At 36.5% G+C, this 21536-nt stretch overlaps 5 protein-coding genes across 9 annotated transcripts; 2 read left to right on the top strand and 3 right to left on the bottom strand.

The window, feature by feature from the left end:
• Positions 1-1115: 1115 nt before the first annotated feature.
• On the top strand, positions 1116-4962 carry LOC18994558 (cullin-1). The gene is made up of 11 exons (XM_006418218.2): positions 1116-1163; positions 1539-1804; positions 1930-2163; positions 2266-3048; positions 3159-3214; positions 3338-3458; positions 3577-3738; positions 3842-3985; positions 4093-4317; positions 4462-4629; positions 4758-4962. Exons 2-11 carry the CDS (start codon positions 1574-1576, stop codon positions 4857-4859), a joined length of 2226 nt encoding a protein of 741 aa, XP_006418281.1. The 5' UTR covers positions 1116-1163; positions 1539-1573; the 3' UTR covers positions 4860-4962.
• A 219-nt stretch (positions 4963-5181) lies between these two features.
• LOC18994557 lies at positions 5182-10148 on the bottom strand. Of its 4 annotated transcripts, none has more exons than XM_024152034.1 (10): positions 9750-10148; positions 9563-9635; positions 9404-9492; positions 8925-9290; positions 7983-8829; positions 6954-7900; positions 6709-6869; positions 6298-6458; positions 5886-6055; positions 5182-5638 (listed from the first exon to the last, which is right to left on the bottom strand). In XM_024152034.1, the coding sequence occupies exons 1-10, from the start codon at positions 9900-9902 to the stop codon at positions 5441-5443; spliced, it is 3165 nt and encodes a 1054-aa protein (XP_024007802.1). In that variant the 5' UTR covers positions 9903-10148; the 3' UTR covers positions 5182-5440. The 4 variants fall into 4 exon arrangements, 2 of the variants coding, with proteins under 2 accessions (XP_024007802.1, XP_024007803.1); XM_024152035.1 differs by having other exon boundaries at positions 5895-6055; XR_002897962.1 differs by having other exon boundaries at positions 5357-5638; positions 5895-6055; positions 6709-6827; positions 6922-7900.
• Positions 10149-10394: 246 nt separating this feature from the next.
• LOC18994556 (peroxisome biogenesis protein 6) lies at positions 10395-15365 on the bottom strand. The gene is made up of 13 exons (XM_006418216.2): positions 15013-15365; positions 14107-14733; positions 13782-14025; positions 13404-13545; positions 13024-13207; positions 12677-12865; positions 12287-12568; positions 12008-12166; positions 11786-11908; positions 11427-11698; positions 11188-11332; positions 10996-11079; positions 10395-10725 (listed from the first exon to the last, which is right to left on the bottom strand). Exons 1-13 carry the CDS (start codon positions 15304-15306, stop codon positions 10636-10638), a joined length of 2835 nt encoding a protein of 944 aa, XP_006418279.1. The 5' UTR covers positions 15307-15365; the 3' UTR covers positions 10395-10635.
• A 2183-nt stretch (positions 15366-17548) lies between these two features.
• On the top strand, positions 17549-20711 carry LOC18994555 (BTB/POZ domain-containing protein At1g03010). 2 transcript variants are annotated; one of them, XM_006418214.2, is made up of 5 exons: positions 17549-17844; positions 18452-18518; positions 18645-19844; positions 19932-20178; positions 20270-20711. In XM_006418214.2, the coding sequence occupies exons 1-5, from the start codon at positions 17753-17755 to the stop codon at positions 20569-20571; spliced, it is 1908 nt and encodes a 635-aa protein (XP_006418277.1). In that variant the 5' UTR covers positions 17549-17752; the 3' UTR covers positions 20572-20711. The 2 variants fall into 2 exon arrangements, with proteins under 2 accessions (XP_006418277.1, XP_024008476.1); XM_024152708.1 differs by lacking the exon at positions 17549-17844 and adding an exon at positions 18288-18357.
• A 118-nt stretch (positions 20712-20829) lies between these two features.
• LOC18994554 (monothiol glutaredoxin-S1) lies at positions 20830-21507 on the bottom strand. The gene is given in 2 exon segments (XM_006418213.2): positions 20830-21469; positions 21472-21507. Coding segments are annotated over 2 exon segments (423 nt in total). The 3' UTR covers positions 20830-21082.
• Between the last annotated feature and the right edge of the window lie 29 nt (positions 21508-21536).

The raw sequence follows: 21536 nt of genomic DNA, 5'->3' as shown, positions 1-21536 counted from the left end.
GAAACTGAATCGGAATTTTAATTATCATGTTTCGTTATCGATCTCAGATATCAGTTGATTTTGAATTGAATTTTGTTTGTACCTCACAGAATGGATAATGGTTGAATTATTTTCTTAAGGAACCTAAATGGCTGAATAATTTGAAAGCAAAATAAAAGGTTGAAGTCACCAACTATTAATTATAAAACTATGTGTTTTAATCAAAAATATAATACCATGGTAGATGTTGTGTTGTACTAAAACAATTTAACAACTTCAACTTGTCTTGTTTGTAATACATTTTTTTTCTAGGTGACTCTGTTTTTAGTAGCAGATTCTAACTGACTCTGTATCTGGATTGGGCTCGTGTAGTAATGTATCTGGCTCTTGTTCTTCTCTTTTGGGCCCTAACGATCTCTAACACTTGTTATATTCACAAGTACTTGGTTGCTTACTTTATCAGAGAAAACAAAGTTTTATACAGTTGGTTGTCAACAAAAAAAAAGTTTATGCAGCTGATTGTTTTAGAAGTTAAAATCTGAATTACAAAAATAGTGAACTATAATGTATCATTTACTTATTTCAATAATTTGATAGGATTTAATAATAGATAAATTATATATGTAAAACTTATTAAACTTTTTATGTAGTTATTATCAGAGAAAACAAACTTTTATACAGTTGGTTGTCAACCAAAAAAAAAAGATTTTATGCAGTGGATTGTGTTAGAAGTTAAACTCTGAATTACAAAAATAGTGAATTATAATGTATCATTTATTTATTTCATAATATTATAGGATTTATTATAGATAAATTATATAGGTAAAACTCATTAAATAGTTAATACCTTTTTATCATTATCATAAGAGAAAAGTAAACTCAACAGAAACTAATACACCACCAAAATTGACAACACGTTTTTTAAAGTATGACTTTTCTGTATATAATGAGATATAGTGTCTAGATTTTTCTTTCCTAAAGAAACTCAATCGATGAAGGGTTTTCTATATATCATTAAATTAATATAAATAGGAAAAAAAAAGAATGACTTAAAAGCTGTTCACCGCCTTCTCTCAACATCGGACTATAAATACTCATCTCTTCTAAGATTTTTTCCCACTCACTTGGTAATTCTCATAGCTCTCCCAAAACCCTCGAGATTCGGTACTCTTTGGAGTCTTCGGGTACGTGACGACGATCTTAGGGTTTTCGATCCCTCGACACCTCTTTTACATATGTATCTTAGGGTTTTAGATCGCTCAATTACTCTTTTACATAAGTTTCGTATGCGCTCTCTTTCGTATGATGATTTCTCGTTGATGTATACTATTTTGATTGAGTTAGGGTTACGTTTACTGTGATCTTGATTCCGCCCAAATCTTTATAATAATTTGGAAGATTTGTGTGTTTCTCTCGAATCGTTTTCTCAAATTCGTAGTTGTTAATCTCTCGCAGCATCTTGACGTTATTCCTTAATTTTGGTTAGTCTTAAGGATAAGATTAGGGTTTTGAATATCGATGCCGAGATTTGTCGATTCTAATAACTTTGTATTATATAGAAGTTGATTAAAGAGAGGTTGAAAAGAGAGAAGATATGGAGAAGAAGATAATTGAGTTGGATCAAGGATGGTCGGAGATGAAGATTGGTGTTTCGAAGCTGATAAGGATTCTAGAAGGAAAGCCTGAGCCATCCTTTGAGTCTGAGCAATACATGAACCTTTACACAACTATCTACAATATGTGCACCCAGAAACCTCCTTTCGATTACTCTGAGCAGCTCTACGAAAGGTATCGTGGAGTGTATGAAGATTATAACAAGAAAACGGTGAGTATATACCTTATCTATTAGGGTTTCAGTTTTTTTCTCTCTTGTACTACCTTGAGCAAACAGATTGATATATATATATATATATATATATATATTTTGTTGTTGTTGAATGTGTGGTTTAGGTGCTGCCCTGTTTAAGGGGCAAACATGACGAATACATGCTGAGAGAGCTTTCTCAGAGATGGGGTATTAATAAAGTTTTGGTTAGATGGTTATCACGCTTCTTCTTCTATCTTAACCGTTACTTCATTTCACGGAGATCCCTTGTTCCTCTGACGGATGTTGGCCTTATATCCTTCCGCGACCTGGTTTACCAGAAGGTGCAATGCAAGGCCAGAGAAGCTGTTATTGCACTCGTAAGCTCTTAATAATACTAGCTCGAATCTCTAACTAACAGGTTAATTTGATGATATATATATATCTGTCTTTTATAACACGATTCGTATTCGGTCTCTCAGATCAATAAAGAACGCGAGGGAGGTCAGATTGATAGGGCACAGTTGAAGAACGTATTAGATATCTACGTTGAGAGTGGAATGGGAACTATGGACAAATATGAAGAGGATTTCGAGAAGTTTTTGCTCCAAGACACGACGTCTTACTATTCTCGCAAGTCCGCACGCTGGATCGACGAGGATTCTTGCCCCGAATACATGATAAAGTGTGAGGAGTGTCTCAAGAAGGAGAAGGAGAGAGTCAGTCACTACCTTCACTCGAGCACTGAGCCAAAACTAGTCAAGATTGTGCAAGATGAATTGTTGGTAGTGGTTGCAAAACGGCTTCTAGAGAAAGAGAACTCTGGATGCTCAGCATTGCTTAGAGATGACAGGATGGAGGATCTCTCGAGGATGTACAGGCTTTACAATGCGATCCCGAATGGCTTGGAACCTGTTGCAGAGGCGTTCAAGAGGCATGTTACTTTAGAGGGGAATGCACTTATCAAACAAGCAGAAGACGCAGCAGCTACTGGTGGTAATGGTGGTGGTGGTGGCTTGCAGGAACAGGTTCTTGTCAGAAGAATCATTGAGCTACACGATAAATCCATGCTCTATGTCTTCGAGTGTTTCCAGAACCACACACTCTTCCACAAGGCCCTGAAAGAGGCTTTCGAAATCTTTTGTAACAAAAGAGTGGCTACAAGCTCCAGTGCCGAGTTACTTGCAACGTTCTGCGACAATCTCTTCAAGAAGGGTGGAATTGACAAGCTCAGTGATGAAGCTATCGAGAATACGCTTGATAATGTCGGTTTTTCCCTATCTTTTTCCTTCTTATACGGCTTAATGTATATATATGTTAGCTCTTGGCTTGGGTTGATACTAACTTGAAAGTTTTATTGTTTTCATGTTTACAGGTTGTTAAGTTGCTTTCTTATATAAGTGACAAAGATCTTTTCGCCGAGTTTTACAGGTACATATATATATATATATATATATTATCTCTGCCTCCAATATATGTTTTCCTCTGAATTAATCAACGAGTTCCATGCTTTTTTTTTTTTTATATATTAATATATATATGGTTGTTTCGCAGGAAGAAGCTGGCCCGAAGGCTCTTATTTGATCGTAGTTCTAATGACGAACACGAAAAAAGTTTACTTACAAAGCTCAAGCAACAACTCGGTGGGCAGTTTACTTCTAAGATGGAGGGCATGGTTAGTTTGATGATTTTTTTTTTTTTTTTGCTTCTTGATAAAAAAAAAGGGTTGTTTAGTAGTAATAAAGGTTAATTATGCTTTAACGTTTTGTAAATTTTTATACATATATATATAGGTGACGGATATGACATTGGCAAAAGAACAACAACAAAAATTCGAGGATTATATAAGCAGTGACAGTATGGTAAACTTGGGGATGGATTTTACCGTCACTGTTCTCACCACTGGTTTTTGGCCAAGTTACAAAACATCTGACCTCAATTTACCCAGTGAAATGGTAAACTCTTTTTTCTTTTTCTTTTTCTTTTCTTTTCAGCTCTTTGAAACAGAAAATAAAAGATGAGCATAATATCTTTTTAAAAAATCAAAAAAAATTCCAGGTCAAGTGTATTGAAGTCTTTAAGGAATACTATGGAACGAAAACCAACCATAGGAGACTTTTGTGGATATATTCTCTGGGAACTTGTCAAGTTCTTGGAAGATTCGATCAAAAACCAATCGACTTGATCGTTTCTACCTATCAGGTATCTTTTTGGTTTTTTTTTTTTTGTTTTCTCTCGTGACTTAGTAGTGTGATATAATTTGATTTTCGCCATATGTATATAATGTATTAAAATAAAATTTCTTTCAGGCTGCCGTGTTATTGCTTTTCAGCGACGCAGACACAAAAAGATTAAAATACAAGGATATCTTGGAACAACTTAACCTTAGCCATGAAGATCTTACGAGGCTGCTTCATTCACTGTCATGCGCCAAGTACAAGATTCTTAAAAAGGAACCGGCCTCGAGAAACATTTCTCAATCCGATGAATTCGACTTCAACCCCAAGTTCACCGATAAAATGCGTAGAATCAAGGTATATATATATACAAGAAAGCATATAATATAATTTGATCGTGTTGTTCTTTATAATTTCATCTCCTTTGATATCAAAAGGATGGACTAGCTAACTAATGATTACTCTTTTGTGTTGTGAAATTGGGAAACATGAACGAAACAGGTACCTCTTCCTCCTATAGATGAGCGGAAGAAAATCGTTGAAGACGTTGATAAAGATAGACGCTTTGCGATTGACGCAGCTCTTGTGCGCATCATGAAGAGCAGAAAAGTGTTGCCGCATCAACAGTTAGTCTCTGAATGTGTTGAACTTCTTAGCAAAATGTTCAAGGTAATTATTATTTCTTATAAAAAAAAAACAACTAAATAAATGGTTTCATATTTATACATACTATCTTCTTATTATATATAGACTGAGAAACTTTGTTATTTACCCTTTTCTTTTTGTTCTTGTTGCAGCCTGATATAAAGATGATAAAGAAACGAATCGAATATTTGATCACCAGAGATTACTTGGCGAGGGATACCGAAAACCCTAACACTTTCAAGTACGTGGCATAAGTTCGTTTAAGAGCAATATATATAAATAGAGAGAAGAAAGGGGGCAAAAAGGTGTTATAGTTTTCGGTTCTTGTAAAGCTCTCTTTACCATTTTTTTTTTCTCCAACAGTTTGAAGATTTTTTGTTTTCATTTTTTCATGGACGAATGTCTTTACCCTTTACCTTGGTTTTTCTTTTCAGAAATATTTTAATTTCATAATTGTCTCATATAAAAAATGTGGATGAAACAAATTAACAAAAAAATCTTAATTCAAGAAAAATTTGGTACAAAGCCGGTTTGAGTAACTTCAGTTTCACGGATCTTAGAAACTACTTTGTTAACCTTGTTTCTTAACGTTCTCTTCTTATATATAACAATGTATGTACATAACTTTAAATCTTCAATCTTCAGCAAATCTCACAAATATGGTCCTAACACTATACACTTACGCAGTGAAGAAGATAACAAACAAGTTTATATAGGTCTTCAATTTTCCAAGCAAAACTAAAAAAGTCGCTTTCCCTTCTCTTCTCTTGTCCTCTCTCTGAGTATGGCATGTGATATCAAACTTACTTTTACAATGCGAGATCATAAATCATATTCACCGGTTTATGGATTCCATTGCAACCCTCACCGCATGCAACAATTTCTCCATGTCCTGAAAATTGTAATCAAGAGCCCTTTTGATGCATGTTACACCATCAATACTGTATGGGGCATCAAACGATTTTCCCTTAGCAGCTGCAAATGCGATTTGTGCTTTTCTTGACGCATCCATAGCAAAGCTTACGTTTTTTGACTGCAAGACCAAAATATATCTATCTAATAAACACAACATCTGATGATATTACTCACACAACACTATATTCTATGATGATGGTGAAGCTATGCTTGAAGATGATCCCAATTCATGTTTCTCACAAAGCAACCTTTTCACACTACGTACTGAGAACGTAGCCTAACTAGGGCAGCAAAATTGTTCTGTAAACCTTAAACTAAAGTATATAGTTTTCACGGCACCAGATCACTAAAGTAACGTACGTAACTGAACTTACAAATGCCAAAAGCTGCGAAATAGAGGAATTGTTTGCTGAAGAGATAACATGATTTCCCGTTACTCTAGGGGATGATCTCACAGTGTTGGGCAAAGCAACCTTTTCCGCTGCCAGTGTCTGGTTTGAATATTCACCATCAGAGGCAAAGGAGGGAGATTCACCTGTTTGAAACCCAAACAAGATGGCAAGATAATTCATCAGAATCATGCTCACAAGCAAATAGGAACAACATCTCTAATACATTATTGTATCTGTCTTCATACGGTTCACAGATGGCCATTTGTGGTAAATACAATCATCCAGGAGTTTTTCTGACTTGTGATAAATTTGCCTAGACAGAACATTTAGTTTATAATATAGATTCTTCTTCTTTTCTTTTTTTTTTATAAATTTTATTAGATACCTGAAGGAATCACTTGCAGAGCTGCGTGCAACTCATATCTGTAATTGCTTATGTTTCCATGGGTGGAATAAGTTATCCTTAGATAAGCTATTTCCATACATTTATAGGCCAAAGCAGCAGCCCCCATATCTTTATTTTTCTCATATTCATGAGCACAGAACCTGTTACACAAAAAGTATAGATCCCATAACATGAGGATACGGTTCAACAGAAGATTTTCATTTAGAAATATCTATAGGCCACAATGCAGAAGCTCAGCGAAAATGAGAGGGCAACATGAACAAGTACCATCACAGTCAAGGGATCTATCTAGACAGTGAAATGGAGGACTTAATTGCATGAGTATCAGACACACAACAAACCGAGAGTAGAAAAGTCACAAAGTCAGATGTTGCTGAATGAATAACTTACTCGCATAATTTTGCTGTGCTGCCATAAATATCCATGGATCTGGCAATGCTCGTATGTGTGCCGTGCTCAGTACCAGAGGACTCCAAAAGGGAGGCACCATGAAGAAACTTAAGCGCTGCCTGAAAGTAAAAACCAGTGCTCTCGTGATCGGACCCATCATTCTGCAAAAGGTTACTGTATATGTTAAGTCAGGAGAGAGACAGCAGACCTAACCACTGCAAAATTTGGCCATAAATATGCCAAACCTTAAGACGATCAGCCATGTGTTTCAAGGCTGTAGCCTCTTTGATTGAGTTGGAGATTGCCTGACTCGTGGATTCCCTTTTCGAAGGGCTTGAGCCAACATGATCATTATGCGCACTTCCATTTTGCTTATTCCTATTCTTTCGTTGAAAATCACCCTCTGTGCAATTGTCACCAGTATATCTCCCTGGCTTTTTAGATTTATATTTTTCAATCGAACAATTCTCACCGTCTGCACTTTCTTTATCCCATGAGTGCGTGGCTTTCCTTGTACTGGGCAAATCATTATCCTTCGAAGTTTCTGCAGCCTTCTTCGTTGTCCCTGGTTTATCGATAGTGCTATAACCTTCACCATCTCGGCATCTTTTTAATGTATCACCAGCATTAGAGTCAGCATCATAGTGATCATCCCTCTCTGAAATTCTTCCTGATTTACGCTCACGTGGGTCTAACACCCTCAAGGCTGAAGGAGCAACTGATTCTACACAACCTTTGGCTTCGTGGACATTCGTTTTGGTAATTTCAGAGACCAAATCCTTACATAAATGAGAAGCACTATCTCTACCATTTTCTTGACTAACTCTTTTGTCTCTATCGCAACTTTCACTACTAAAAGGCAACTCCTTTCCATCACAGCTTGAACCCTTAAGCCTCTTTTTCGTTCTAACTTTTCCCCCACTTGACTCCATTACTGCGGCTTCTTTAAGTCTCATACAATCTCCACTTTCTTTAGTTTCCTTCTGCTTCCTCTTTCTGTCATCATGTCTATCATGCGAGGAAGCATTAGCAATATCCTTCACGTTTTGGGCTGACGCTTGAGTAATCGTAGTTTTGTTAGCACCGTCAAATTTTTTGTTGGATCCAGGTTGAGCTACAGCAGAAAATCGTGATTTTCCAGTCTTTACTTTCTTACAAGTCCCAGAAAGTTCTCTTTCAGGTTCCATTCCTCCTATATGTGTATGTATCAAGTGCATCAGATAGATTGAACAGGAACGAAATACGGAAAATCAATATATTTCACAAAAAAATACCTTCCACAGAATGCTTATTTTTCACTTCCGATCTAACACTCTGCTTAATGTTGTGCCTATCTTCATTCAAGTCACGCGACTTGATAAGATGGTTCGTATCTGGTTTACGTACCAAATGAAGATGATTACATGCCTCTTCATCATTGTTGAGATTGTTGAAACTCTCCTTTAATCCATTTTCTTTCTTGGCTTCAAGAATCGGACTACTTTTTTTTTCTTCTTTTGATACTCCTGAATCACCAAAAATTCCCCCATACACATCTTCGGGTTTTTGTGACTTCTGTGCTTTAGGCAGTTTTGACTTCAAATTCTTCTCTTCGTTTCTTGTCTCACTCTCACTAACCTTATCCATAGAAGTATAATCTGGAACAGCGACTACATTATCTTCCAGTTTAGGCTTTGAAACCATCAAAGCTGCATCTAGGTCAGTGTTGTTCGTTTCTCTTAATCTACCCTCAATATCAACCTCTTTTGCCGGGTGGATATATGACGGTGACAGACAGGACAAAAGCGGAAGCTTCAGAGTCTTAGAAACAAGCTCCTCACATGACTGTTTGGCAGCCTCTTTTTCAGTATCGGACACAAAATGATTTTCGTCAAGCCTGTTTAACGGTGGCATATACTTTACCCTCTCCTTTAACTTTGCTTTGTTCGCAGTGGAAAACTTACCAGCACGCTTTTGTACATCAGAAACACCCAAAAGACCGTGCTCACCTTTTGAGTCTGACTTGTTGACAGAAACATATACAGCATCTTTCAGTATCTTTTCTCTCTTTCCCAACTGAATAAGATCATCAGAGAGAGGTGATAACAGCTGATCTTTACGCAAAGGGAATGACACCATAGCCTACACAAAAGGAATGCATCAAGAACAAACTCTTATTCATCATTATTCAATTTTCATGGAGAAGAAAGAAACAGAGAAAGATTAAGAATAATCACCATAAGAATTTTAGTGGGGGAATCAAGAATCCCATTCAGTAAGCCTTCATCAACTTCTGAGAGGCAATTCACCCGCGAGGTTGATGGTGGGATATTGAGGCCTTGTTTAGTATTGTAGGTTGAAACGTCTTTCAGTGAGGAGAGGTCACTCGAACCAACTTTTATACGGAGTCGAAGTGTCTTATGATTTGATGGTGCGGAAGAAGAAGTTTTCGAGAGAGATACTTGTTTGCTATCAGGTGTCCCTATATTACTTGAATTGACGAACTTTTTCAAATTGACCAAAACATCGGAAGCAGGAGCTTTTGAAGTGGATCCAGATGCTTCAGGTACAACCGATGAAGCTGAGCAAGTAGATCGAGCCACCTATAATGTAAGATGGACTCTTAGAGAAAATTTGCATTCACTGTTTGTATGTATGTATGTATGTCTGAAGAGAGAAATATTCGTCCTCGAAGTCGAAGCTTGAGTGATCTTACCACTTGGTTTTGAACTTCCAGTGGACTCTTACAAGCAGGAGATCTCTGATACATGGACAAAAACGAGCCATAGCCACCAAACTTTGCACCTATACACATTCGATTCTGTTAAAAGATGCCTCAATAAGGAAGTTTTGTTTACTTTGACTAGAGACTTACCTAAATTTTCAGCTGAAACTCCACCTTCAAAATCCTTCTGAAAGTGTCCCAATACGTTCTCAAGCTTCTCATCCTTTAAAAAAGGAAAATTTAAATTCAGAAAGAAACAAAAAAAAAGGATTGTTTCAAAAAGTAGTAGAAATCAACAACAAGGTAAGAGTCACTAAGAAGAGGAGGAAGGTTTTACAATATAAGAGAGAGCAACATCTGGGTCAACGCAAGAAACATAAGAATGTGTGCTTTCTTCCTCGAAGTCGCTCTCATCCATCATTTCTTCCTCTATTCCAGCAAACCCTAAACCTATTTCGCTTCTCGCATCGCTGCTGCTCACCGAAATCATCTAAAACCCAGCCTATACCCGACCAATCGCAGAAGCAAATCTTCCAATTTCTCAGATCGAGATGGGAGATGATTCTTATTAACTACCCATTTTTGATAAATCCGCTGAATCCAACAGACGAACGTGAATTGGAGCTCACCTGTACAACCTCCAAGATCGAAACGAGATTCCTCACGTTGGAAATTCAAAATTCCGATTTCTAATTCTGATTCCTCCTCAATTCTCTTGTCGCTATTTTCTCGAACAAATAATTATTTCCTTGAAAGAAAAAAAAAAAAAACGATTTTCGGACCAGCTCGCCCAAACAAAGCAAAATTCCACGTGACTCAGCTCGCGTTTAAAGTGGTGGTTAATTCGGTAATTTCCGCCTAAATACTGACAATTAAGAAGATTTGCCTTTATTAATCTCCTCCTTTTATATGAGAAAAATCTGCATTCTTTAACTCGAATCAACGAAACATTTTAGCATAATCGATTCTTCATTTATACACTACTCTGGATCTGGAATGACTATTCACATCAACTTTTGGAGAACATATCATGGTCTGGAAAAATTATGAAATAACACCATTTACAAGTTACAACAGATAACACAAAATAGTCTTTAATTTATTCAAAGGAATTTGATTTTATTGAGCTGTAAGAGGAGGTTTAATGGGTTTGTGCATTCATATCACACAATTCTCACAGCACAAGAGAGTCAGCTCTGTAAATTGTATGATTATTAGCAGTTTTAGCTCGAACGGCCTTCGAATTGATCTCGAAGCGCCTCATACTTCTTAAGCTCAGTCATGGATAGTGATGGCGAAAGCTGATCCATCGCCTGCAAAGACAAAAGTAATAAATTGGTTAAAAATTTGAGATTTCTTAAGGCGCAGAAAACCAGATCTTTTCTTTTTTCAAAAAAAAAAATGCAGCGAGATTGGATTTCAATTCAAGTCTGAGATTGGGTATACCAAACTTTTTGTGTTTTGTGTTTTTTTTTTTTCTTCAACACCAAACCTTTTCCAATAAACCAGAATTCACTACACCGAACTGAATATTCAACCGCTACATGAACACTTCTTTGAGTAGATGAGGAAAAAGCTTGTACCTTTATAAAATCCACATACTCCACAACAACAGACTCCGGATCGTCTTCTGGAAGCGAATCCCCTCCTGAATCTGAATTCAACACCTGCATTTGCCAAGGAAGCATATAGCAGGTCGTTTTCGATAAGCTTTTACAGAGAATATCTTTAAAAGTAAAACTAGGAGAAGATTAGAGACTTATATATGTGTTAACCTTTCGCTTAGCTGCCTGAAACCAAGCATCGGCACACAATGCATACATATCAGCTCCAGTAAATGTCGATGGACACTTCTTTGCTACTGAATAAAGCGATACATCTTCGCTCAGCTTAAATTTCCGAGTAAGTGCTCTAAGGACCCTGTAAAAAACAAGAATCAGAGACCTTTTTTAATTCCATGTCGCCATACAGAAAACATGGTTTTGATTTTACTCTTATTATTTAAATGCATAACCTTTCCCTGTAGGACGCATCAGAGTTGACTCCAACATATAGAAGTTTGTCGAATCTGCCAGGTCGTAGAAGAGCTGGATCAATCAGGTCAGGTCTGTTGCTTGCTCCTATAATAAACAGATCCTGGGAAGAATCGCTGAGTCCATCAATCTCTGCAAGCATCTGAGAGACCACTCGATCCATGACGCCTCCAGAATCACCAGAAGCACCTCGAGCTGGAGCAAGCGAGTCAAGCTCATCAAAGAAGATCACACAAGGCCGCGCAGACCTCGCCTGCAATTGAAGAAAACATATTAGTTTAAGAATCAGGACCACAGTTTCAGTAGGCTCCTTCTAGACAAGAGAAGAAATATAAATTACCTTTTCGAATATATCTCGAACATTTTTCTCTGACTCTCCAATATACATGTTGATTAATTCTGGACCTTTTACACTCAGGAAATTTAAGGAACACTCTGTCGCCACAGCTTTTGCCAGTAAAGTCTATAAATTTAATCAAGAAACCATATATATAACTGCCAAGAACAGAGTACTAACTATTAACAGTAGCTAAAAGTCACAAAACAAAACCGTTTAACTTACTTTCCCTGTTCCTGGAGGGCCATAAAGAAGCACACCAGAACGTTTACGCAATCCAGACGAAAATAAATCTTTATGCAGGAGAGGCAACTGAACTGTGTCCAATATCGATGTCTTGACATCCTCAAGCCCACCAACATCATCCCATTTCACGTTAGGAACCTAAGAATGCAAAATAAACCTTCAAGTTATCAGCATCTCCAGTAACAAGTATGCAAAGCTGCCTCATAAATAGGAAACCAAACGAGAAAACACAACAGAAAAACCCTGTGGTAATGTTACCTTAGGGGCACCAAGGGCTGATGCATTTCTCTTTTTTGATCTGTCCAATGCTTTAGTAAAGTCTTCCTTAGCTGTTAATGTCTCACCGCTGTTACCTAACTGGCTTGTCTGGTCTGCATCAACTCCATGAAGATCATCTGACAGAGAGTTAATCTTCTCGGCCTCAGACTCTTTACTGATGAATAAGTTGGCGCCAGCATCAGCTACAAGAGCACGCAAGTCCCGAGGGAGGAAACCAGACGTCTGGCCCACCAATCCTTTCACAAATTCATCTGAGCTAGTCTAAAGCAAAAAATGACAGCAGGTCTTCATCAAGCTCGAAGTTCTTAACTATAGTTTGACGATAGCATAGCACAAATAATTAAACGCTAGAGCATTGTACTCACATACATTAAGGAATTGAGAAACACCTTGGAGGGACTGAGACAGCATCTCAGATCTCTGTTCGTCATTTAAAGAACCCATTCGTATTTCATGGCTAAAGCAACGCCTGATTGTTGGAGAGAGACCTTCAGTATTTTCAGCAGATGCGATTAACAGCACCCGGTGTCCCCTAAACTTCCCAACTTCATCCACAGACTGCATTAGCAGATATACAGTTAAGGAAGGTATCATGACTTGTTTGTCACCTTAACTATAATGGATTATGAGAAAACAATTTGGTAAACTGAAGAGTGAACTTAAGTGAAACTGTGCAACATGCAATGGAGAACCAAGGAAAGAAAGGCAAATCTTACGAAATTGCTATCCGATTTTTCTTCCACGGAACTGTATTCACCATTTGAAACTGACTCAGTGAGTTCCCTGATAACCGAGGCAATCTCAGAGGCCACGCCAACTCGATCACCCTGTGAGCCATCCTGAGATCCCAGATTTTTAAAAACATCGAAATGGCGGAGTAGAAGTATCGTTGGTGTATACCTGTGAAAATGAAAACAAGGCATTCGCCAAGCTGAATAAAACTACGTTCCCAGAAAGAAGTGCTCAGTGAGTACCACTATATATGAAAGTATAAACTTTACTATATACAGTCATTTACTGAATGCAGAACATATAGCATATTGCTATACATAGTACGATAAAATGAATATCTGAAATAAATAAATAACTAATTTACCTTCGTGCCATATGAAAAGTCTGGGCCAAAGCAGTAGATGTTTTCCTTTCAGATGATGCTAATAAACTGTGGCAGCTATATTCAACTACATGCAGGCCCAGCCTCCTAGCAACATAGTTAACAACAGTTCTCTTCCCACACCCTTAAACAAGCATAAGATTAAAAAAATTATTAGCATGTGATTCATTTGCATGCAAAAATTATATGAAAAACAAGTATAAAAATATTGGATTCCCCAAAATCACCATAACTGGGAAAACAAAAAAATCAGTCTTTTACAAGTCTTTTTCCCTAACATTGTTTTCCATGAAAAAAATTAACACTTCAGAAAAGATATTAAAGTGAATAATTTTATAGGTAAAACAGAAGCAAGTGTACCTGGCAGACCATGCAGTAAAACAGCAACCCTGAGTTTCGAGGAGAGTGCTGATGGGCAAAGAGGTGGGGAAAGCACCGATGCCAAAATATTTACTGTGTCATCCTGCAAAGGCATAGGAACCTTTGATCTAGACACCAGCAAATCTGGTGGGAGACCAGAAGAGACAGTTCCTCCAAGTACAAGAGCGGTTTGGGAGTGATTGACTCGAAGAAACCTCTCATTAGAAGGTTCCATCGCGATGACCTGAGCACGGGAACTATAACTCAGTAAATTCTGGCCAAAAATTAGTTTTTCTTTCTGGAAAAAAAAAAAACAATATTTTACCTTAAAATAGATGAAGTCCTCGCATAACCTTTGAGTACATGGAATGCAAATGCTTGAACCACAGTTCCAGTCAATGTAAATGCGAAATACATCGCCTCTTGACAGATGTCTATCAATTCCAAAATACTTATGCAATGCAGAATCTATCAACCCTTGTCGCTCTTCAGCTTCAAATGACGAATTGACTCTCAGAGACTGAATGGTACCACACTCTGGGATTTTAACAAACGAAACTCTCAGATGTGATGCATAGCCTGGAACTCCGGACACAGCTTCCAAGTCCAAACCAATCTTTGATGCATCCGCTGCAGATTTTCCGTCTAACTCCTCGTCAAATTTAGCATCAAAATACTTGTCTAAGACCTCGTTCCCTCGATGGACGAGGGATTTCAGGCAAGATATGTGCAAGCTAAGATTAAAAGCTAACATTGGGGACAAGTAAGCAACCTCTTGATCTAATAATTTTTGAGACATCAAATCGTAAGTGGGAAAGACAAGCATTGTGTGGAGAGAGTCCGAAACGGCTACTCTAGTGACAGATTCATCTTCCAGCGACGTCTTGGGAGGATCCAGCACGACAACTTGCGCAGTCCGTTGAATGCCTACCTCGATGTTTGTGATAACAACCTTGCATTATGAATACTCACTGTTAACATCAAAAGCCACAAACAATTTTCTGCAAAAAGAATACTAAGTGAATGAGCTATAAATACTTTTCCATCTTATACAATCAAATCACGCTCATGCGAAAGGAGAAAGGAGAAATTGGATTTTCTCAATCGCCTGAAATCTTAAAACCGCAAATTTCCGAAAGCCCGTTTTTTTTTCCTTTAAAAAAGTTTCCAATAAAGCCTCCATTTTTCTAATTTTTTGTTATCTAAGTGACAAAAGAAGATAAGGACTTACCAAAGAACCAGAGTTGATGGATAGTCTCTTGAGCAATTGAGTCGAGAGTCCGACCAATGCGGAGTCATCAAAAGAAACCAATTTTGCATCGGAAACATTTTCTCCGTCCCGTTGCCACCGGAGAATGCCCGCCGACAACCTAACGTTCCGCCGTATCGAATCGGACCCACCCAGAATTCCGTCGTTATTCAGAGCTCGATCGCCGCCGGAAGCGACGGGATGTAACGAATTTAGCACTGAACGGAGTGTAGTTCTGGTGGATGATAGAACCAGAGGGCTCCGTCTCTCCACCATTGCAATGGAATCAAACCGAATTCCGAATAAGCAAAGAGGCAAAGATACAAAATGAAAAACCCTAATTCTCCATTAGAGGCTTGAACTTCCGTTGAGGAAATTCAAAGACGCAAACCGAGGAAGAGGATCAGATGATGCTTGAAGGATGACGCGCCTGACATAAGATTTATTTTCTGCGTATATTGCAATTTAGCTCAAATATTTTGTTAAATTACATTTTCGGCAGACAATTTTTCATTCCGGTTAAGAACCAACCTTCCCTTTGTTTTGTGTATTTTCTGATCTACAAATGGTTTACGTGGTAAAATTCTAATTTAATCTTCCAAAATATTTTGGAAAGATAGATGATCACTTGTTGTCCCAAGATTATTCTAACCTTAATTAAAGGTTATACCGTTTGACATTTATCAACACCAATAATTTATTGGCCAACCTTAATTCATCAATACGCACCAGAAATTTATCATATGTATCAGTAGAACCTCTATAAATTAATACTCGATAAATTAATAATCACTATAAATTAATAAATTGTATTGGTCTCAAGTTGGACTAATGTAAAAATCCATCAAATTCTATAAGATAATAAGATAATAATATTTTTGAAAATTCTATATAAATATATGGTTTCAGCAAAAACATAAATTAATAATTATATAAATTTTTACAAATATATATATATATAAATATAATATTTTAAAATATGAATAATGTGTTTGTTTTACTTAAAGATTGAAATCTCATTGGATCTTATCTCCAGAGCCGTGCCTTCCCTTATTCAAAAAAGGCATTTATTTTAGGCCACAAACAAAATTTCAAAATTAAGGGCCACATCTTTGTAATAAGTAGTTTAATTAATTAGTAGATTGAATTAACTTTTATATGTGGTTTTACCCATTATAAATATAGATTGTATGATTAAATTTTAGGATTTTAAACAAAATATCATATACTTACATCTATATACTTATATCATTATACTAATACATACATAAAATAGAATAAATGACTAAATTCTTACTTTAAAATAGAGTTTAGTTTATAATGATACATAAAATTATTAAAACAAAAGTTTAAAAAAAAAAAATTTACAAAGATTTAAAATTTGTCTTAGACCTCTATAAGTCTAGGCACGACACTGCTTATCTCTCTAATTATTATATCAGTAGCTCTTATTGGTGTTTTACGATATACATTCAAAATCTAAGATGAGTTTTTGATATGATAATTGATTTTTTACATGTAAATGTTTTTAAATGTATTGTAGTGTTATCTTCAATTTTATTATCAATAATACAGATAGTAGGCATAGTTTTTTTTTAAAATTTTGAACTTATGAGCATGTATATTTTTACATGGACAATTCAATATAGAATTAAAAATTATTTTATAGCGATATTTATGATTTTAATCATTATTTATATCACGAGATTTGTAAAAAATTTAAAATATAACATTATTCCAAATAATATTTTAGAAAATTATAGGCGAAAATTAAATTTTCTCTATAAATGAATAATTATTAATTTATAGATAAATTAATATCACTATAAATTAATAAAATCCCCATATTATTAATTTATAGAGGTTTTATTGTATACTATCTATCCATCTTAAACTGTTAATTTATCATAATTACCATAAAATAGATAATTATAGGTTTCGAGGGGCTCGAGATTTTCGATCAGCCTACCATCATTACATAAACAGCCTTAAAGCTAAATACAAATCTCAATCGGTGTAATCACTAGGAATCACTACAGCTTTAGAATTCTTTATTTTTATTTTTCATAATCAAAGCAAGAAAGGCCCTAATTTTTCTTGGTCCACAGATAAACAATACATATTCAAAAACAAATAAAGCATGGAGTAATCTTAAAGCTTGGTCTGACCAAATTATTCACATGACACAAATATATTTCGTATATATATTGTGTAGTACAAAATATAAAGATAATTTAGTTGACAAAAAATGTATAGAAAAAATTATGTCAGAGATCATCTTTATTGTGTTATTCAATTCGTTCAAGTATAGACTTAATTGGCTATTGTCTGTATGTATACATAAAGCAGAGAGAATAAAATCAAATTTGATTAGGTTAATTGAACGGAGCTGAGCAAAACAGAGTGGACATAATCATGAAACTAGAACTCATCATTACGATTACCATAGGATCAACATGAGAAAAACAGATACCTTAGCCCATAATAATGCGATGAAATGACTCAAAGGACACTAGCAATCAAGGTATGTACATGCATTTATATTCGCTAACTTAATTTCATCTATGATAATAATGACCTCAGCTTTACACGTAATTAACCTAATTAATCAAAAGTATCTTCTGTACCTTTTTGCATCATTAACTACGTACATTCTCTGCAATTACAACCGCAAAAGCTCTACCCCTTCTTCAGTGAGGAGAGAGAGAGAGAGAGGAGGGAGATGGGACTTGTTACAGTCGGAGAATTGAAGCCAACTTTCACAGGAAAGAGAGGGTTTCGTCTGAATTCAAGCATCAGACATGCCTCTGAATGGTAATATATACTCTGTTTCAAAAACCAGTTTTGTAACTAGTATCACCAAAAAAACCATTTTAGTGAAAATGGTTCTTGTTTTGTCTGCATTCACATCTTTGTTTACGCAGATTTGCTGATAAAAACTGTCAGAAAACGAATAAAAGATTTGTTCTTTCTGATGAAAATTTTGCCAAAGTTTCAACCTTTGTATGTGATGAGAATCTGTAGCCACAAGTCATTTATTGTTATAGTCGTCTAACTGTTCATCAGACCCAATAATCTCTCCATTTTGTTTTGTATCTATGTGGAACATATCCGTACAATAACACTTCATCTGGTTCTGTCTTCATATGAAAAAGTTTGATGTAGACATAACCTTTTACATGTCCCTTGTGAATCCACAAATGTCTTCAAAACCAGGAAAAACAATATACAATTTTCGACGATAAATTTACTGTTCCCTTATCCTAGAATCGTAGCGTTTGGAGTCATGGAATACAGAAGCGATTCTTATATGATCATCAAATTCAAGTCCACACACATCTTTTGATTGATAATTAAGAATACTTATTTTTTCGTATTGAAAACTCTCAGAGCCCTAATGGGTTTTTATCTGTTCTCGCAGGCCGATATCCGATGTCTCTAGTGATCTTACAGTTCAAGTTGGATCCTCGAGTTTCTGTCTTCATAAGGTAAAAGCAAACACCAACACCTTATAACAGAATATCCTCCGTTAAAACAATATCAAAACAGAGAATCCTCTGTTCTTGAGTTGTATTGAAGTTTTAAACTCTTACTTGTTGTTTTGATTTTCTCAGTTCCCTCTTGTGTCTCGGAGTGGAAAAATCCGGAAGCTTCTTACGGATTCAAAAACCTCGAATATTTGTCTCTCGAATGTTCCCGGAGGATCTGAGGCTTTTGAGCTCGCAGCTAAGTTCTGCTATGGAATCAACATTGAAATCAACCTTCTTAACGTAGCTAAGATTCGCTGTGCATCTCACTTTCTAGAGATGACAGAGGAGTTTTCAGAGGAGAATCTCGCTATCAAAACAGAACAGTACCTGAAAGAAACAATCCTCCCAAGTATTTCGAATTCCATCATCGTTTTACATCATTGCGAAACTCTAACCCCAGTCTCTGAAGATCTCAACTTGGTGAATTGGTTAGTCATAGCAATCGCCAACAATGCCTGCAAAGAACAGCTTACCTCGGGTCTTTTAAAGCTCGATTATACGTTTTCGGGAGTGAATATAGAACCAGAAACTCCATTAGACTGGTGGGGGAAGTCACTAGCTGTTCTGAATCTTGATTTCTTCCAGAGAGTTGTCTCTGCGGTTAAGTCTAAAGGGCTAAGACAAGACGTGATCAGCAAGATTCTGATAAGTTACACGAATAAGTGGCTTCAGGGGTTAATTGTTCGCGATCCGAAACTGGAGAAAGAAAGGGTTGTTGATCTGGAATGGAAGAAGAAAAATCGATTGATTGTGGAAACGATCGTGAGGTTACTTCCTACACAAGGAAGAAGAAGCTCTGTTCCAATGGCGTTCCTTTCAAGTCTACTCAAAATGGTCATCGCAACATCATCGTCTGCTTCTTCAGGAACCTGCAGATCGGATTTAGAACGAAGGATTGGTCTTCAGTTAGACCAGGCAATCCTCGAAGATGTCTTGATTCCGATAAATCCCAACGGGATCAACAACACGATGTATGACATCGATTCGATCTTGAGAATCTTCTCTATATTCTTGAATCTCGAAGAAGACGAAGAAGAAGAAGATCAACATCATCGTCACCGGTTTGGAGACGAAACAGAGATGATTTACGATTTTGACAGTCCTGGATCTCCAAAACAGAGCTCAATCTTGAAAGTATCGAAGCTAATGGATAACTACCTAGCGGAGATAGCCTTGGATCCGAATCTCACAACCTCAAAGTTCATTGCTTTAGCAGAACTCTTACCAGATCATGCCCGTATCATCAGTGATGGACTATATCGAGCCGTTGACATCTACCTCAAAGTAAAAACTCTTCAATCTTTCTTTCAATTTCAACCCTCTCAAATTCTGAAATTGTCAAAATTCATAGAGTTGTTTCCATTTTGTCAGGTTCATCCGAATATAAAAGATTCAGAGCGTTATCGTCTCTGTAAGACGATAGATTCACAGAAACTATCACAGGAAGCTTGTAGCCACGCAGCTCAAAACGAGAGATTACCTGTGCAAATGGCGGTACAAGTTTTGTACTTTGAGCAGATCAGACTCAGAAACGCGATGAGCTGTAGCATTGGTCCTACTCAGTTTCTGTTCAGCAGTAACTGTCAGCAGTTTCCTCAACGTGGAGGAAGTGGAGCAGGTAAGTTTACTTTACTATTTTTATAAAAAACCTCTCAACATCTGATGTTGTCTCAAACCTTTTTTGTTTTTTGTTTTGCTTGGATTACAAGGAAGTGGAGCAATATCTCCAAGGGATAACTATGCGTCGGTGAGGAGAGAAAACAGAGAGCTAAAGCTTGAGGTTGCGAGGATGAGGATGAGATTAACGGATCTAGAGAAAGATCACATCACGATTAAACAAGAACTCGTTAAGTCTAATCCAGGGACTAAGCTTTTCAAGTCATTTGCTAGAAAGATAAGCAAGCTCAATTCTCTTTTCAGCTTCACTAGTCTTAAACCTTCCTTGAGCGGCAAGGCAAGTTCTGAGAGCCGTTTCTTGTTTCAGAAAAGAAGAAGACACTCAGTTTCTTGATTTAGAAGAAGAATCTTTAAATTTCAATATTTTGATTCACTTTGTATAGTGAAAGAGTTTTTATTTTTGTTGGGAAGTTTGATTTGTGATTGCGTGTGTATGTGTATAGCTTTATATAGTTGTGTTGTGTGAAATGTGAACGATGGTGTTTTGTTCGGTCCTTGCTATCGACTTGTATAAAATTTACATCCTAGTTATAACAAAATTGGACAACAGCACAAGGCATAATTAATAATCATAATAAAATATCAAATCGATACCACTTAATTATAATGTTATCCGGTAAATACATATGACGAAAATATGATCTTATTTCTAAACAATTGCGATTCCATTCAACAACACAAGCGACATTGAATCAAATCGCTTTATTTTTTCTTCTTGTAATTACTATATATATATATATATATATTATATATATTTATATATACTTCAAACGCTCATTACACTCTATACTAAAAGATATAAAAAGTAGTAAAAAAAGATTACGCGTTTTATTACGACGAAGGTGTTAAATCCAAATGGCTCCAGCTCTTCTGAGCAACGAAGCTAGTTGGTTTCTGACTTGAAGAGACATAAGCTGATTAGCACCACCTATGAGCTGTTGCCCTATAAAGACAGCTGGCACGGTTGGTTTGCACCCAAGCTCGACCAATGCTCGTTCGATCTCGGGTCCATTGGACATCTCATCTAGCTCGTATACCGTTGGATTCGCACCGTAGCCAGATATGAGCGACTTGATCGTGTGGCTCATACAGCACGAACTCCTGCTGAATATCACCACTGGCTTGTCTTCTAGCAAATTTGATATCTTCTCCATTGATATTAATTGTCTGAGTGTTTGTGTGTGTATAAGTGTACTAGTGTAAGTAACTTTCGTGTATTGGGGTAAGTAACGGGGAAGATTTGGTTTGAGTCTGGTCCAAGGAAAGTCATTGGTATTTATAGAGGATTTTCGATTCCGG

Source organism: Eutrema salsugineum, unplaced genomic scaffold (assembly GCF_000478725.1).
Source record: "Eutrema salsugineum unplaced genomic scaffold, Eutsalg1_0 scaffold_5, whole genome shotgun sequence".
Lineage (NCBI taxonomy): Eukaryota > Viridiplantae > Streptophyta > Magnoliopsida > Brassicales > Brassicaceae > Eutrema > Eutrema salsugineum.
The sequence above is the reverse complement of the archived record's forward strand: the minus strand, read 5'-3'. Positions and strand labels throughout refer to the sequence as shown.

Coding starts and splice junctions, on each gene's coding strand:
- LOC18994558 (XM_006418218.2), top strand. CDS start 1,574: ATGGAGAAGAAGATAATTGAGTTGGATCAAGGATGGTCGGAGATGAAG. Junction 3,215..3,337: donor CTTTTCGCCGAGTTTTACAG/GTACATATATAT, acceptor GTTGTTTCGCAG/GAAGAAGCTGGCCCGAAGGC. Junction 4,630..4,757: donor TTCTTAGCAAAATGTTCAAG/GTAATTATTATT, acceptor TTCTTGTTGCAG/CCTGATATAAAGATGATAAA.
- LOC18994557 (XM_024152034.1), bottom strand. CDS start 9,902: ATGATTTCGGTGAGCAGCAGCGATGCGAGAAGCGAAATAGGTTTAGGG. Junction 7,901..7,982: donor AAATAAGCATTCTGTGGAAG/GTATTTTTTTGT, acceptor ATACACATATAG/GAGGAATGGAACCTGAAAGA. Junction 6,459..6,708: donor AGCACAGCAAAATTATGCGA/GTAAGTTATTCA, acceptor TTTGTGTAACAG/GTTCTGTGCTCATGAATATG.
- LOC18994556 (XM_006418216.2), bottom strand. CDS start 15,306: ATGGTGGAGAGACGGAGCCCTCTGGTTCTATCATCCACCAGAACTACA. Junction 14,026..14,106: donor AGGACTTCATCTATTTTAAG/GTAAAATATTGT, acceptor TCCCGTGCTCAG/GTCATCGCGATGGAACCTTC. Junction 13,208..13,403: donor ACTTTTCATATGGCACGAAG/GTAAATTAGTTA, acceptor TCATTTTCACAG/GTATACACCAACGATACTTC.
- LOC18994555 (XM_006418214.2), top strand. CDS start 17,753: ATGGGACTTGTTACAGTCGGAGAATTGAAGCCAACTTTCACAGGAAAG. Junction 18,519..18,644: donor CGAGTTTCTGTCTTCATAAG/GTAAAAGCAAAC, acceptor TGATTTTCTCAG/TTCCCTCTTGTGTCTCGGAG. Junction 20,179..20,269: donor ACGTGGAGGAAGTGGAGCAG/GTAAGTTTACTT, acceptor TTGGATTACAAG/GAAGTGGAGCAATATCTCCA.